Consider the following 17,804-nt stretch of genomic DNA (forward strand, 5'->3'; position numbering starts at 1 on the left):
GTCTTTTTAGAGCCTGACAGGAGTGTTCCAAAATAAAAAGCAACATACAGATTCAGATCGTCATGAGAGCGAGCAAAAAAAAAAAGACTTTCCTTTAAGCACAAAAATGCATTGAGAAAATACTTTCAAATACAGGGCACTGGTCCCTTAGGGCTTGATAAGTTAGATGTGCCAAACAACTACTAGCTGTTTGCGATCTTTAGTTCATGCTTAGCTATAATAAGAGTGTTTTTTAAAATCTAAACAAAAATATAGGGAACGGCCTTTCTGACCTTTCCTCAGTAAAGTGCAATATTCAGTGTAGTGCACACTAAAGATCAGGCGGTGAGTAAGAGGTTTACGTGGAAGAGACTGTAGAGACGGTGACTAGTTCAGATATACTCACTGCAGATGTGTCCTCATTTAGCAATGCACTACCAGTGCGTCACAGTAACTTCCAATGAGTGGACAACACCAGGAGGAAATTAGAAAAAAAGACCCTTGTAGGTAACGTTCAATAGCTTACTGTGGGTTTCCTCGTTTGGCAAAGGGGTTTGCATGCTTAGCAGCTTTTTAAGCTAAGTTTAATAGTATGGTTGTGTTTTTCCTGTAAACTGGCAAACAAAGACCCTTCACTTTGTAGTGAACTAAAACACGTTTTATTCTTTATGGGCACTGGATTATGTGGAGTCTGATTGCAGCATATGTTGTAAACAACTCAATTCAATTTTACACTCTAGAAAAGCATATTACAGGTATACCGATTGATTTTCAACTATTATGAATAGCTAATCACACTGAAAAAACTGTATGAGTCACAAGAGGGGAATGTAAAAGTTACTACTTGTTGATGGATTCTTTCAACAGTAACTAATTACCAGTGAAATTATATTTTTAAACCGTCACGCTTGGTATCCAAGTATTTTTGCCAAAAATGTGCTGAAACAGGGTTGTTTGTTATAATTACCAAGTGATTCTCTTATGTGTTCTGAATCATGGAATACCTTCCGTTGACCTGGAGCGCTGCTGGATCGCATGGCTGGTCCTTTCGACAAGTGCAAACATCACCGCAAAGGAGAGGTATGGAGATGACATAAGCTTTCCTGCAGCCGTGGGGATTCCCTAACAAGAAACCAACTCATAAAACCCATCCGTCTTTTGTGTTGTGACAGGGTGTGAAAGCAAAACGCGGGTAGGCATCAGTGATGGCGTGCCAAAAGCATGATATGCAGTCTAATCTTAAAGAAAACAAAGTGACGATACAAAGAGAGGCGAAAGCAAGCAAAAGGTACTCTCGGTCACGGCATGCAATACACACACTTGAACGAACGGCTCTTAGATTACTTCAGTTGTTTCTATGGCGCCCCCTGGGTGGCCACGGGTGCACAAGCAATACACAACACATAAACACATTCCACTGGCTATGCCTCTAGGTTTGGCAGATACATTGCAGATCACTGTAAAGTGACAGGAAACTTCATGGTTTAATGGCTGATGGGTGTCAGTGTGATGGTGATTTACGCTTGCTCCAGAAGCCACTGGAAGAGGCTCTTGTGGCCGTTCCTAGTGTCCCCGACCTCTTCCTCAGAGCGACGTTCTTCAAAGTATCTCAGAAGAGCCTGCAGGAGGTCGCCGACCCTGAACTCTCTCTCCCTCAGCCTCTGCGCTACGGCCGGCAGCTGGAGCCAGAGAAAAACACACAAAATTAAGCTAAATGTTTTGGATCTCAAACATCCTGATAGATACTGCTAGAGTTGGGTGATAGAGCTAAAACATGATCTAAGATGTAATTAACATAATACCTTGTGAAAAGACCTAGATATTTATGCATTTGCTCTGAAATGGCAGGGTATTTTAAGGTATTTTGTTATTAAAATATGATTAATTATGTATTACTAAACGTTGCAAATTTCAAGGTGAAAAAGTTGAAAAGTTCAAATAGTAAAATTTTTAATTTGCATCAGCACTCAAAAATGTTCACCTGAGTTCTGTTCACTGAGTGTGGCATTTTACACACACACACACACACACACACACACACACACACACGCACACACGATTAATTATGTATTACTAAACGTTGCAAATTTCAAGGTGAAAAAGTTGAAAAGTTCAAATAGTAAAATTTTTAATTTGCATCAGCACTCAAAAATGTTCACCTGAGTTCTGTTCACTGAGTGTGGCATTTTACACACACACACACACACACACACACACACACACACACACACACACACACACACACACATATATATATTTTTTTATTTTTCACACATGCACGTTCCAAAGTTAGATGTATCTTATGCTCACAAAGGCTGCATTTATTTAAACAAAAATGAACAAAAACAAAAATACAATAAAACAGTAATATTGTGAAATATTACTACCATTTAAAATAACTTTTTGTATTTTAATACATTTTAATGTATTTTTTTAAGAAATTATGATATTTACAGTATTAATTTCACTATTGCAAATATATAGTAAATATTAATAAAAATATTTCCTAGGCCTTGAAAAAACAACAACAAAAAAAAAGGAAACCTTATATAACTGGTTATACTTTTGGGGTTGCAATATACTGCACTTGATAATTTCATAAGTTAATAACTATGATAATACTAAGCAATGTTGGGGGTAATGCATTACAAGTAACACAAGTTACATAATCAGATTACTTTAAGTACTAGTAAAGTAATGCATTACTTTTTAATTTACAAGAAAATATCTGAGCTGCTTTTTCAAATAAGTAACACCAGTTACATGGTTTTCCCATTTATTGAATGACAGCTCTCCCATCCCCATGTTGAGAGAAATCATGAGTAAGTGCAGAGACGCTGTGTGCACTGTGTAAACATGATGCTTACTGTACTACAGGCCAGGCGAGAAAAGTAATGTAGAAGTAGGGTTGACAACTTCAGATAGGAAAAACACAGGACATAGGCCTATAAAACTTAGATTTAATATGGGCTGCTTTGGTGCTTGACACTTTTTTATTGAACATTTTGTGTTTCAAGAACAAGGTCCAAGATTAAGAATATGCTAGTTACTTAAATGTAAAATGTTTTTTTTCTCTATTTTACAGCATTACAATAGTGAAAGACGGCTTCCCTTATTGAGCACGTCTCATGTAGATTGCATGTTTTCTTGCGCGGCTGGATGTTGGACTCGTGAAAAATAATCACGTTGTTTGTATTTGCCAAAACTGATTTACTGAAGTCAAAACACGGACGGAATTGGCGTTAGAGTGAGCATCAGTTGCTGTGAGGCGGGAGCAACCAGCCGTCAGAGGATTTCGCAGCCTTCCTCGAACAGTTATGTTCACGATTTCTGATTTACTTAACGTATGCTGCGTGAGGATGGCTGTGACTGGATGATGACAGGTATCGGTGATCATTCTCAAGTGATAAGCACTCAGCACTGCTACTGTTCAGTCAGTGGTTAGCAGTCAAAAAACGGCCAGATTTACTATCAGTTTGCGCCAGCGCAAACCCTCATGTGGCGTTAAAAGACTACTGTCAGAATTTACTAAAGACACACAGTGGCAAATTAGTGCTGAAAAGGTGTGGACAGTTATTTTTGCGACTCACCTTATTGAATATGCATTTGTAGTTTTCCTTTCGATCGGTATATTTATGGGAGGAGTGTATTTAAATAAATTAGGCAACACAATTTACTAAGATTTGTGCTCATCAATTCACTGGTATTCGAACCATTATTTAACGCCCATGTCTTAAAGCAGGTGGTAATTTGCACTGCTCTTGGTAGATTGTGCTGGTCATTATGGAAATTAGATGTTGCATCTGTGTTCTTTAATGTGTGCATTGTCAGTAAATCGCCTGCATAATTTTCCCCTCCCGTCGGTGCTTGTATGGAATTGTGCTCTAACGATAATTTGCCCTGTTTAGTAAAACTGGCCCCCAAGTGTTCTCACCTGCTGCAGCTCCTGGGCTGAGAACTGGCTCAGCTGCATTAAAGACAGATCAGCGATAGAGGCAGCGATCCACTGGAGCACAGCCGTCAACTGGGGGTCCACAGCTCGACCCTGGACGTCTGTACTGACCACCAGCAGAGCTCGTTCTGCCGGCCCATGTTCCCTCTCCACTCGCACCGCTCCTGCACGAACAAAACACACACACGTTCAGCCCATACATACACACAAAAACCATCACAGCAAATAGTCCACTTCAGCAAACCAGTTCCCACACTCTCTCTGTTAACTAGGCCAGACCCAGAGCTCTGCTTGAGCTCATCTGTTGACCCACATGGAGCCGGTCTGACAGTTAGACAACTAGGAACGTGGATAAATAGTCTTGTGGTTTTGACAGGGGCGCACTGAAGATGCTCGGCCAAGTAAGACCACTTTAAATGAGTGGCAGCGCAAAAATAATTAATAAATAAAAATAATTAGTCTAACAGTTGAGGTCTAACAACAGACCACAGAATAAACACTAGCGCGGAAGAAAAATACAAAGAATAGATATAGTTTTCATTTACCGCCTGAATCCTCTTTGGCCTCAGCTTCCTTCTCTTCAGTGCCGTCACTGTAAAGTGAAAAATATTACAGGTGTAAGACAGTCTCAGTGACAGATGGAAGAGAGAGACACCACAAACCACATGCAGAAGAGTGTGACAGGAGCTCCCAGCATCTCATTACTAACATAAATATGGCATGAATTGTAGCGGAGCTGGTTTATGACTTGCCCATACTAACACATATTGATGCAATACTTTTTAAAATGTATTTTTCTTAATGCCTTTAACCAAAGAGTTGGGGTATGGCATTATGGCTAAAAAATCCTCTTAATATTTATGCAATCAGAGGAACAACATTTTCTACCAATCAAAATATTGCTTAATTTAATATTGGCGGATGAATCAGCACTATATCATAAACAGTTGTTGTCCAGCTCTGATTTGGATGGGCATTTAGTAGTAAAATTTGTAGTAATAATAGTAAAATCTAGCATATAGTACAATAAAATCAGCATATAAGAATGATTTATGAAGGATCATGTGACAGTGAAAAATGTAGTAATTGCTGCTGAAAGTTTAGCTTTGCATCACAGCAATAAATTACATTTTAAAATATATTAAAACAGAAATCATCTCTTTTAAACTGTAATAATATTTCACAATATTACTATTTTTATTACATTTTTAATTAAATAAATGCAGTCTTGCTGAGCATAAGAGACTTTCAAATATATTTTTAAAATCTCACCAACCTTTAAGTCTATTTTATTGTATTTCTACTCACAAAGTCTTTAGAGAGTTTAACAGCCAAACAAAAAGCACATATTCACAGTGTTTCTTAATTTTATATCACCAGCAAAATCACTGCAAATATGAATACCATGAATAGCCTCACCTACAAAAAAAATTAAATAAATAAATAATAATAATACATACTGAATTGGCCTAAGCAGTCAATTATTTATAACTGATAATTTCCAATATTGTTAGATAAATCAGCAGTATATCATTAATATTTGTTGCCCAGCTCTGATTTGGATCACCATTTTCTAGAGCAGGTTTAAATGAAATTGTTTACAAGAAGATTCTATATATGATTCTATAACTGTTTGTGTTTGTAAAAAAGGAAACAATGACACAGCAAGTGCAAAAGATGCAATTATAATGCTTCTTCAAATATAATTTTTCTGTCTGATGTATGGTATTATAAAGAGATCTCTGTTGCTTTTGTATGAAGTGAGTCATGATGTACTTTAATGCACATGATTCATGTTGTGGACCTGAACTCATATGGGATTTAGAGGCTGGGACATCCTTTTTCACTCAAACAGGAAGCATGCAATAAGGACAGATTGTTCATTCTTTAGAAAATACATCACAACACACTTGTGAAGTCAATGACCCAACCCCCAAACACTTTCGACTCCCACAACTCTACCAAGACATACACAAAGATCCAACTGACTAATTCCATCCTCTGAATGGAGAAACAAAGGGAAGGTTTGTTTCTAATAGGTGATATCAGATACGTTTTCAGCACTTGCTGATAAAAAGTTGCATGACATGCAGTAATTAGAGCAGCCCACGCTGACTATGCTGTGCCTCTTTCCATAGACCAACCTGTCTGATGGAGAGAAGGACAAATGCTCTTCATAAACCTCGCCTTCTAAACCCAGACTGCTCCAGCTACTGCTGTTTCCATTAGTGCTGGGGGAGAGAAAAAGAAGAAACACTACAAAATAATTTCTAAGTAAATCTAGATAACCTGCTAGAAGCTTTTTTACACAATATTTGATCTTGATATTAAAATATTTGTTATGAAAATGTTTAAAGGGTGATTTTTAAATTTATTTAGAAGAATCATATTGTCAACCAAACACCAGTTGTAGCCATTATAGTTTTAAAATATTTAATGTAAGATGTAAAAACAAAGTGAAAATGTACAGGTGCATCTCAATAAATTAGAATGTCATGGAAAAGTTCATGAATTAAGATATTTTTGATGAATTCGGAGAGCTCTCTGACCCTCCACAGACAACAACGCAACTGTAATGTTCCCAGGTCCAGAAACGTAGTAAGGACATCAGTAAAACAGTCCATGTGACATCAGTGGCTCAACTTCAATTTTGCGAAGCTACGAGAATACTTTTTGTGCACTAAGAAAACAAAAATAACAATTTATTCAACAATTCTTCGCCACCGAGTTACATCTTCTGCCATTTTGGAGAGTACCCAAGAACGTATTCGACGTAATCAGCGTTGTTTACGTTCGGGGGGAAAACGCGTGCATGAACGTAATCTGCGTAATCAGCGTTGTTTACGTTTGGGGGAAAGTGTGCGTATGCATTGTGATACTCTCTAAAATGGCGGAAGACGGTAACTTGGGGGAGAAGAATTGTTGAATAAATTATGTTCTTTTTGTTTTGTTTTCGCACAAAAAGCATTCTTGAAGCTTAGCAAAATTGAAGTTAAGCCACTGATGACACATGGACTGTTTTACCGATATCCTTACTACGTTTCTGGACCTGGGAACATTACAGTTGCGTTTTTGTCTATGGAGGGTCAAACAGCTCTCAGAATTCATCAAAAATATCTTAATTTGTGTTCTGAAGATGATCGAAGGTCTTACGGGTTTGAAACGACATGAGGGTGAGTAATTAATGACAGAATTTTCATTTTGGGGTGAACTAACCTCTTAAATATAAGCAAGGCATGTTTTCTACAGTGTTTTTCACTAAACTTGTTTTTACAAAATAAAATTATGCTTGAAAGCTTATGCAAACAAATAGCTTGATCAGAGTTAATTCACTGAAATTGATTCACATATTGATTCAATAAAGCAGTTGAGAACATGAAAAAACTGTCAACTATCATCTATATTTGGATACGCTGATGATTTATGGAGTACAGAGTGATACATTAATGATTGGTTACTCAGAAACACTGCCTCAAGCTGACAACCACACCTTTTATAAATATTTTGATAGATATTAATGGCATCATGGGTTGTTCAAAACAAAAATTGCTCATACATTCTAACTTTTAGTGTCTTGGGAGATATTAAATTGTTGATAGAAAATGCTTCCATTGAGACACTACAGCCAAAAACACTACAAAACAATGCCTGCCTTTGAAAGACAGGACTGTGTGACTCAGCCATCATGTTTTGAAGCCAAAGACAGTTACATGTTTCTGAGAATGAAAACAAAATCCCTAAATGCTCATCTGGACAAGGCCCTAGGTGTTCCTCAGCAATTTTAGAAAATGGTGAGAAAATCAGCATCTTTGGCTTCAAAGAAAGTGTAAAATGGTTTGTATATAAAAGAAAGAAAAAGAACAATAAACGTTCTTCAGCTATAATGAGTCATACAGTATGTTCTCCTACTCCAAAACCTAAACTGATAAAACTCAGACTAAACATGTGAATACAGTCAAAATACCTCAGCTGAAAACCAAACACGCCTGCAAATGGTATGAAAAATGCACTAAAGGGCTACTATACAACTTACAGATCTGAAATTGACAATATACTTCACAATTTCAGCCTGAGCTCTTCTATTGCACAAATCTGTCCTTTCCCTATTGCACTGGTGGTAAGGTCATTGTAAATCCATTCATTCCTCTGCTAATTCACCAAATTGTACTTTTCAGCCACATGCTTGTGAAAGGTGCACAAAAAAAGAAAGCAGAGTGAACTTGAGTGTGGTAGTCGACCAGCAATGCTTCATTTCAAGTTTAAATGAGCTGTGTATTGCTTGTAAGTGTGGTGGGACTTGTTCACCTGTCACTAAGATGGTGAAAGCTGCTGCTCTCATCTGGGTGGTCTTCTTCAAAACTCAGATTGGACCAACTACCGAGACTGTCATCACCAACGCTCAAACTGAGCTGCTGACTCACCGTTGACTCCGTCACATTGACGCCTTCTCTTCTGGAGGTACTGAAATGGACAAAGTCATCAATCACGATAAGCCAACATAGAAAAAAAAGTTTCAAAATCTAGGAAATCCACATATCGTGAGTAACTGATGAGCAATTTTAAGTGATAGTCTGTATGTATGATTCTGTGAAAGCTGTGTCACTGTACCCAAGATTGACGGTTTGGCAGATGTTGGACAATGTGGATGTCATAATCTCTGTGGTGAAACTTTCTGCAAAGCTTGCGCCATCATGACCAATCCCACTGTCTGCATTCAGACTGGTGCAGCTCAGTTCCTTTTTGGCTTTCTCAATGGCACTGGACACCATTTCTTCAGAAAAAGCAGCTCTCTTTTCCAAATCAATGTGTATTCTAGGAATTTCCAGTCCAGTCACTGCATCTGATTCTTGTTGCGGTCTTATTTTCACTCCCTGGAAACCACGATGGCCGTCTCTACCGCAAAACAGGCAGTCTCGACCTTGGCAGTATCGACAAGCTTCATATGCCTCAGCCAGCTTTTCTGTGAAGGAATTGCGTTCAAGTGCCCTCCTGTCCCCCGCTGCCTGAACACATGCCGGTCCCAGCGTCATTTCCAAAGTGTCATCGACAATTTTCCTGGCATAATGTTCAATGACTTGTATTACACCATTGTTGCTTTTGCCGTCATTCAAGCTGCTGGTACTATGGTAGAGCCTGTTAGTGTCTGTATAAGGCAGAAGAGAGCATGAAAACAAATTTTTGATGAGATTTTCTGGCATGTCCTCGACAGTGGATTTCCTGTAGAGGCAAGAATCGGTGAGTGATTTTGGCAATCTAACAGAGCTCATTCTCAGCTTTCTCGTAACATCACATGTGATGTTGTAGGCCAGCGACTCTGCAAAGTTCACAAGTTCTACATACTCATTACTGCTCATGTCTTGACCGTCTTGACAAGCACATGGCAGGGATTCACAAGACGATTCATCTTTTCCATCAACAAGTGCAGCGTGGGATGACTTGGATGTGGGAAACTGGGAAACATCAGGACTACGATCATTGGGCAAACGCCTAGAGGAATGAAGTCTCAAAGGAGATCTCTGCTTTATTTTTCGTGCCGCATGAGCCAGGCCAGATTTAATAGATCGATACGCCAAGCGAGTGGCGTACTGATCTAATATAAGCTCTCGGTTGCCTCCCTCTTTCTTGAGCACCTTAATGAGGTATCCCGCATATTCATCAGTGACACTCTCGCAACTTGGATACTCTGACGACACCCCACTTGAACTGCCACTCACTTGGACATCACCAGGCCACTGACAAGTCAAACTTCCCAAAAGGTCATCTCCGCTCTGACGTTTGTCTGCAGAGTTTACAGATCCTCTTTTTAGCATTTTATGATGACAGTGGCTTGAACTCATCATCTTCTTGACATCATTGATGACTTCTCCAGCCACTTCTCCAGCATATGTCCACAAAGAATTTAAGGTCTGCTCTGAGAACTGTGCACTATGCAAGGCGACACTGCCTTTGCATTCATCACCCACCAGCTTCTTCACATCTCCGAGGCTTAGCGTGTCCATCTCAGTGGCCATTGAAACAATGTGGCACGCCAAACGCTCTGCAAAATGGAGCGCACTCCTCTCGATCATTCTACTCCTGATGTTGGGACTCAGCTCTGCCTGGCAGTTTCTAGAGTGAGGACCATCTTCCTGGTCTTCCTCCTCATCTTCATTGCTGCCAGCTTCTTCAGAGAGAGACCTAATGAGTTTCAGCATGAAATCGGCCTTGTCTGAAACCGAACCTTCTTCTTTGGTGTCGGTGGCAGGCAAGTAATAAGGGGTGGGTGGAGGAGTCGCAGGAGAAAATTCTTTCGCGAGCGTACCTTTGAGCTTCTTCGAGAACAGTCTGATCTGTTTCTCGCTGTACTCGTCCGATGGCTGCTGAGGACTTGAGGGTGGAGTGCTAGGGATTTCAGTCGATTTTGTTCCAGAGTTGCTGCTTGAAAAATCATCTGCACCGACTTTTCTACCTCCACATGAGGCAACTTCAAAAGTGGGCACTTCCAATGTGTCCATTCTCACGACAGAACGGACCTCTGAGATGAGCTTGGAGACTGGACGTACACTTCTGGAGGATGGGTCACAAGAGCCCTTTGACACCAAGTGAAAGGGAATCTGAGAGGGAGTCGATGCATCGTGTGATTTAACAATTCCATGGCTTGGAGTGGATATGCGAGCTGCTATAGTTTTGCTCAAAAAGTCTGCACAATCCTCCACTTTCTTCTTCACTTTTGTCGAAGAATGCATCAGATCGAATGCCTCCCCTACTATAGTGTCCACCATATTCCCGGAGAAGTTTTGAAACGTCTTTCCAATCGAGGGTTTGGAGGAATCATTTTCAACGGATGGATTGCCAAGATCTTCCTCAACACTGGCATCCTGGATTCTTGCAGGACCTGGTGATGACTCATTTGCTTCAGAGGTATCTGAGGTTGAGGATCCCACTTCCACTTGGCAACAAATGGTTCTTTTAGGACTGGTCTGACATACGTGACCAATACTAGATTTATACTGAGAAGGTTCATCTGAGTTATGCACATGGGATATGACCTTGCCAGCCACAGGAACTGGAACACAACTGGCCATACCGGACACACAATACAAGGCTTTCTTCACTGTGCAACCATCCTGTTCTTGATTTGCAGCCTCTGCGACGGCCTGAGATCCAAGACGGCTTGTTTGTGCACTGCAGGTTTTTGTGATGAGAGAACTATCTTCAGCACTCACATAGCAAATGTTGTCTACTGACACACTGATAGCTGCCTGTGTAGTGAAAGTCACATCAGCTTGTGAGAGCTCTATAAACGCCTCTTGGAGAACAGACTCCGACAGGTCAGAGGCATAGGATGAAACCACTTCCCCCTCTTGCTCAAACGACCAGTCACTTGGTGTGAGTGGAGTTGAGGGATGTGAAAACTGGCAAACCTCCATAATACCTTCAAACACTAATTCCTCAGCCAGATCTGCAGCAAATCGTGTGACGGTGTTGTTGAAAATCTGCTTTTTCACAAAGAGGAACTCTTTGAGGGCTCCAGAAATGGCTTCTCCTACTAGGAAATTGGCTAGACCGTTTATGGCATGCTCTTTTAACACATATGCATGGCGCATACCTATCTCATGAAAGGCCATTTGAAATACTGAAGAAGTCAGTCTTGCAGCCAAATGGCAAAGTGTAGTGGTACAGGAGGACACACCTTTCTGCAAGTCCCTTAAGGCACTTCCAAGGCTCATTTCAACCAAGTCTGTAGCAAACTTCTGAATCCCATCCTTAAGAGACTGTGATTGGGATTTGGTGATGGTGACGGTCTCCTGGATGTCTGAAAGCTTCATTAGATGCCCATTAGTGTTTTTGAACTCCTTATGACACACACAGCTCAAGTTCTTATTAATGTTAAAATCAACAGGGGAGGAGTACCCACAGACCGATCCAAGGATTTCTTTTGACAGGTTGTTGGCAAAATCTGAGTACGTTTTGTACAGCGAACAAAGGTCCTGTGGTTTACGCAATTCTGAGCCATCTCCATCTGCCTTCAAAAAATACTCTAAGGAGCCTCCTTCTCCCAGTGGGCTAAATGCAGATGAACGAACTGGACTGAAGAGCGGCCCACTTTCCTCGCAGGGAGTCCTCGCAGGCCGTGGGGAATCTTTTGAATCAGAGTGAATACTGTACGGTGATCCTGGTTTAAGTGGAGTTGGTTTCTTGACATTGGCTGGAAGAGTCCTATGATCAAACTTGTGAGGGTTCATTGCTGTGGTCGAGCACCCCCTTGATACAAATTTACAACCAGAGTTGTCAACAAGCTTCTCTGTTTGACCAGGGAGGGGCTGTTCTTTAAGGACCTTGATGTTGGAATCAAAAGACTGGTTTAGTTCATCAAACTGATCAAAGCTGTCGAAAAATTCACTGACTTCTGAGTCAGAATCTTCTACTCCATCCTTTAAAACGGGGATCTTGGGAATGTCAAGTTTTGCTTTAAGACTCTTCTGATATCCAACTTCATCCAGGAATATAATAGGGCTGGGACTTGAGCAGTCTGACTCATCTGACTCTGTGAGGGATGTGGAAGTAGCGCTTCCCTTTGGAAGACTACTAAGTGCATACGAGCTCTCTGAACTTGCGGGCCACGTTGTTGACTTCAGGACAGTTTCTGACACTTTTGCAGCAGCCTTTTTCTTGCGCACAGACTTCCTCGGTATGGAACTTATAATAATGCGAGATCCAGATAAGTCTCTTAAATGAGAGGGGACAGTCTGGGACGCCACATCCCTTTGGTTCCTCTGACTATGGCCACCTGCAAGATCAGAGAACAGTTAATAAGAACAGAATTCTTATTAACAGTTAATTAAATCCAGAACTAGCAGCTGTTCATAACATGTTCATTTATTTTATTGCCATCTATGTTTACGTAATGGTAGTGTAAATAAAAAAAAAGGTTTATTCAAACCCATATTTAAACAGGAAGTTATCCTAAGACTGTCAAGTAAGAATCATGAGTAATCACCTGTATCCTCCTCTTCAAGATGCTCAAAAGCAGTAACAAAGTCCTCTTCGATAGAAGAGACAGACTGATTGGTGTCATCATCCTCAGCTTGGCATGCTTCTGAAGCGCCCCTCTGCAGAACCTGTAACTCCAGTGCATACCTTATCCCAGCTGCATATCGAGCCAACAATCCCAGCATGCTGAAAACACTAATCTGAGGAGTGGGGCTATGTCTCAGTATGCACAAAGCTCTTGAACAGGTCTGAGGGAGAAAAAAATAAAGACTGCATTAAAAAATAAAAAATAAATAAATCGATCAAATGCTAGGATGACACGATAAAAGCCTTTATGTCATGACACATTCTCAATATAAATTGTTATGATAAACTTAATGTTAATCTGGAAGATAAACATAATTCTGCATAATTATAATCATAAAGTCTGAAAACTGTCAAACCCTGATCTGACATAATTTCTTGAGAAGTTTTGACTTTTAGACTTCTCACAGCACTCTTATTTTTCCTGACATGCATGGAAGAAATTATGCAATCTCTTGTTATGTCTGAAAAACACTTGTGGTTTTATGTAATGTTCAAACTACAAAACTTAATACCATGGCTGCCTACCACAAGGTTAGTTCTGTTTAGACCCAATTTCACACAAAATGATACCAAAAATTTAGAAACCCAGATGAAACAATGAAGGACACCTGATAACAAAATAACGACAACAGCAAACACGTCTCACACAAAACATAAACATACTCTAAATTTTCAAGCATAATATAAGCGAATCATACCTGAGAAACACTGCCTTTTCTCTCAAAGGGCCTTTTGGGGTCTTTGAGGAGCAGAATCTCTTCATCTTTAAGGTTGTATACATGTAGTGATCTAAGCAACTCCATCATCTCAGTGGAGAGGGACGTCAGAGCCTGTGGGCATCAAAGAATACATGACTGTAGGATCCAACAAATCTATCTCTCTCTCTTTGTAGTTTATAGAATAAAACAAAAATGTTCGTTTTTACTTTTCATAGTTAATTTTTACATACTTTGATACAATGTTTAAAGAGAAATGGCGCAAACTATCACATACCTGTAGAGTAAAATCTTCCCCCTCAGCATGACTAGGTAAGCATACATAATGTACCTATAAAAGAGAACAATTATGTAATTTATATTGTCTTTATATTGTGATGCCATAGTTAAATGAAATGTCTTTGTGGGCGAATAAACTAAACAGCTGTGTCAGTTCAGCACACAGCAGATCTGCATGGCAAACCTGCTTCTTATTTACGGATTACCCAACTTTACACATCAGTCCACCTTAAAAATGACTAAATGATGACCAAGTGATGGAGATGCGTGCCTAGCAGTCGATTGCACTTTCACTGCTCAGGTGTTTAGATTGCAGTGATGGAGACAAGTTGCGCAATCCCAGGAAATACAGTACAGTACCTTTAAGTTGTGTTTGCATTATCTGATTTCCTTTAGTTAACAATGCAGACAGTGTGTGCAAATAAATTGCAATAGCCGCAGGCACAATTCACCCCCCTTCGTGAGAATTACAAAGCCACACGGAAAAATGCCACCCTAACAAAAATGAAAACAAGCCACGCTGCAACTGCAATTTCTTTTTTTGAATTTAACAATTCACCCAAGCCTCATGAGATGCGGTCATGTATATAATGAGGTGAGATGCAACAGTCACACTGCTGAACTGTCCCAGTTGACTCTAACCGCTCTCTTATCGTCAATATCTGTTGTCATAGAGGCTTTCAAAATTACTCAACTCAAAAAGAGGTCACGAAACATTTAAACTGAAACATCTGTGTACGTATTCTTCCAGCTCAGCCCAATCAACAGCATTTGTTGCATATTCATGTTGACTAGCGCATTAAAAATTACACTAGTCTCTTGTTTTCTCAAAAACATAAAGGGGAAAAAAAAAAGAAAGCAAAAATCGATGTTACAGTGAGGCACTTCAACCCTCAACGGACACCTTGGCAATTGAATCGCCATTGGCTAGTATATTTTTTTGTTTACTCGCCAGACTGAAATACAATACTATACTAATACAATACTATACTAATATATAAGTTATGCCATTTTACAAACATATATAATGTTTGTAAAATGGTACAGCTTTTCTTATAATGGAAATAATTGTAAAACATAGAAAAGTGCAGTTTATAATTTTATAAAAGCGCTAACCTTCATTCTTCTGTTGAAACGTGTGTATTATTTCAGCTGCAAAGTTGTTCTTGTCTTTTTATAGTCATTTTGGGGTTTGTGGTGTTATGTTGTCATGAAATTAAGCTGTCAAATTGAATATAATTTTACATAGAAGACGTCAGTATGCAATTTGCAACGGGTCAAAGACAAAAAGGGCTGTCAAGTATCAAAACAATAAAAAGTTTAATATAGCTTTAAAATTGTTTTTCCCCCTGTACATTAGAATGTTTTTAACATGGTTGATAGAAGACACCCACTAAAATGTCATTTAGTGTATCAATAGATCATATACCAAAAATAATCATTAGATGTCATTTAAGGATCACAGTGCAGCACCCAGAAATAAGTTGTAATTTTAAATCTTTAACATTATCCTTCAAACCACTAGGTTTTACCCATTTACATCGCGGAGCAAAAAGGAAACTGACAACAAGACAGAGCAGGTTACTTCCGGTATGAAACAAGGTCTCAGCTTTCAAATTTTGTATTTTTTTAAGAAATTCAAACAATAAATAGCGTTTTGTGGCTCTTTAATGTGTCTTGAGGGATCACTGTAGCTCCACACGTGAACCGACCGTCTTTTCATATTTACTTAAAGGACGAGATAAACATGAATGAACATCATAATGTATTTTATTTAAACCGTGGAAAGACGTCAAAGTCCACCGAAGTTAATGTACTCTCTTGTCTGATTTGTTTGTCAGGCAAGATGGCAGATTCGGCATTATGATTGGTCAGGTCATTCAAGCTCTTTGCGGAGAGTCAATTGTCTCGTCTTTGACCCTAACACACATATTACTTATGTCTTGCGGCTACACTATTTAAATGTTCATGGATCAGCTCCATTCACTGCCACTGTGCCTCACTGTAGCCCAAACTTTTGCTTTTTTAAAGAAACTGAGGAACAAGTGAAAAGAGGGACAAGACTGAGTTTAACTATTTTGAACCCATAATATTCCTTTAATCACTGCAAAAATTATTCCTTTGCAGTTGCAGTCATGCATATACATAATATTCAATCCTTACTTCTGATAGAGACTGTGGTTCTTTATTATGCAGCTCTACTACCACATTGCAGAGCTCCTTCTTGTGTTTCAACAGGCTCTTCAGGCCCGGGTTTGAGCCCTCACGGATGGTCTGCTCAAACAAAAATAAAACGTATTGGAAATTGAATGAGCTTAGAAATGAATGCAATAGAACTGAATCATGGTAGTCAGCACTGTACCTCTTTCTTCATGGTGGGACGGCTCTGTAACGGGACCCCTCTGATCCGTGCACAGGCGTCCATGATCTTGCGGTGCTGGACAGGAGGCTCTCCTCTCCTCGAAGTGAAACAGTTGGGTTGAAATAAACACATTGTAAACATTTTCATTCTAGCTACCAAAAATTAAATCCAGCCTACAGCAGTTATGCTTACATGCACAGACAATTTTCTGCTTATACCAGATTTTTTGGCTCAATCCGACTGAAAAGCCAATTAACACCTCTATTCTATTGAGCTTGAGCAGAATTAAATTTTGATTAGATTGGAAAGGGTGGTGTAACCTGAAATAATCCGATCATCAACGGGAAAAAATTAAGCACGTAAACATTAGAATTCTACTGTTTTCTCAATCGGTCTTTCGCACATGCACAGTGCCTGGATATGTTTACATACATTTTTATGTGCGTGTTTATTTACATCTCAAGTCTTATGTAAGTAAGTGAATGCGACTGAATATACATTGAGATGGTGCTGCAAATGGCAGCCACGATGCTGAGCTCCGCAATTTCGCTGTTTTTGTTTGTTTGTTCTGTTTTTTGTCATTCTTCTATAAGTTTTACCAGAGACGAACTCCTTAACATTAAGCAACACATCCCAGACAATATTTTTCCGGTTTTTGATTATTCGGACGTTTTGTTGGACATTCTAGTCGGAGGTACAGCTGTGTTGTTCAAACGTGCGTACAGACGCAGAAGAGGGAAACGTGCCGGTGCCCTGGTTAAGCTGCGCGCGCGCGGCTTTCAACCTGCACTCCCAAGCATTCATTTCGCGAATGTCCGTTCCCTTCCTAACAAAACGGATTAACTTCTCCTCGTTCGCACCAACAAGGATTTTTCAAACTCTGCTGCACTATGCTTCACTGAAACCTGGCTGAGTGAAGCCATTTCGGATAACGCGCTTCCATCTGTTCAGAGCGGATCGCATCGCGGAGTTAACGGGTAAAACGAGAGGTGTTGGATTGTGTTTCTACATCAACGAAAGTTGGTGTTCAGATGTAACAACGCTGAAAAAAGTATTCTGCCCTAACTTAAAGGTAGGGATATGCCGGTATAAAATTTTCATGTTGCGATTAATCGCTAATGCTTTTATTGCGGTGTGCGGTATTATCACGGTATTGAAATTTTGTTTAAACAAAAGTGCTGTCGTAATACACTATAACAGGTTTAATAACTTTTTTCTTATAACAAAAATAACTGAACATTTAAATGCAATAAAGCAATACAGAAAAATGATGCAACAGCTGGCCGAACAAATAACTGAAATGGAGCAAAGGTCCCCAGACTATATTTTAATAATTCTTGGAGGTTTTAAAAAAATCAAATCTCTCCCGTGAACTGCCAAAATACAAGCAGCATATTACATGTCCCACTAGAGACAGTAATATACTGGATCACTGTTACACCACAATAAAAGATGC

General features: G+C 39.5%; 1 protein-coding gene across 5 annotated transcripts in view; it reads right to left on the reverse strand.

The window, feature by feature from the left end:
- Positions 1 to 519: 519 nt before the first annotated feature.
- akap11 (A kinase (PRKA) anchor protein 11) overlaps positions 520 to 17,804 on the reverse strand; it is a 26,365-nt gene continuing 9,080 nt past the window's right edge. The window contains exons 2-12 of one of the 5 annotated variants that reach the window (XM_016450829.1): positions 16,349 to 16,442; positions 16,150 to 16,260; positions 13,985 to 14,038; positions 13,690 to 13,821; positions 12,912 to 13,152; positions 8,540 to 12,701; positions 8,237 to 8,392; positions 6,076 to 6,162; positions 4,477 to 4,523; positions 3,914 to 4,095; positions 520 to 1,658 (exon numbers count right to left, since the gene is read on the reverse strand). In XM_016450829.1, coding sequence (XP_016306315.1) covers positions 1,497 to 1,658; positions 3,914 to 4,095; positions 4,477 to 4,523; positions 6,076 to 6,162; positions 8,237 to 8,392; positions 8,540 to 12,701; positions 12,912 to 13,152; positions 13,690 to 13,821; positions 13,985 to 14,038; positions 16,150 to 16,260; positions 16,349 to 16,411 — 5,397 coding nt within the window. In that variant the 5' untranslated portion in view covers positions 16,412 to 16,442 and the 3' untranslated portion in view covers positions 520 to 1,496. Of the gene's footprint in view, positions 1,659 to 3,913; positions 4,096 to 4,476; positions 4,524 to 6,075; positions 6,163 to 8,236; positions 8,393 to 8,539; positions 12,702 to 12,911; positions 13,153 to 13,689; positions 13,822 to 13,984; positions 14,039 to 16,149; positions 16,261 to 16,348; positions 16,878 to 17,804 lie in introns of those variants that run through there. The other 4 variants (XM_016450828.1, XM_016450827.1, XM_016450826.1 and 1 more) reach the window with 4 other exon arrangements.

Source organism: Sinocyclocheilus anshuiensis, unplaced genomic scaffold (genome assembly GCF_001515605.1).
Source record: "Sinocyclocheilus anshuiensis isolate Anshui unplaced genomic scaffold, SAMN03320099.WGS_v1.1 scaffold507, whole genome shotgun sequence".
Lineage (NCBI taxonomy): Eukaryota > Metazoa > Chordata > Actinopteri > Cypriniformes > Cyprinidae > Sinocyclocheilus > Sinocyclocheilus anshuiensis.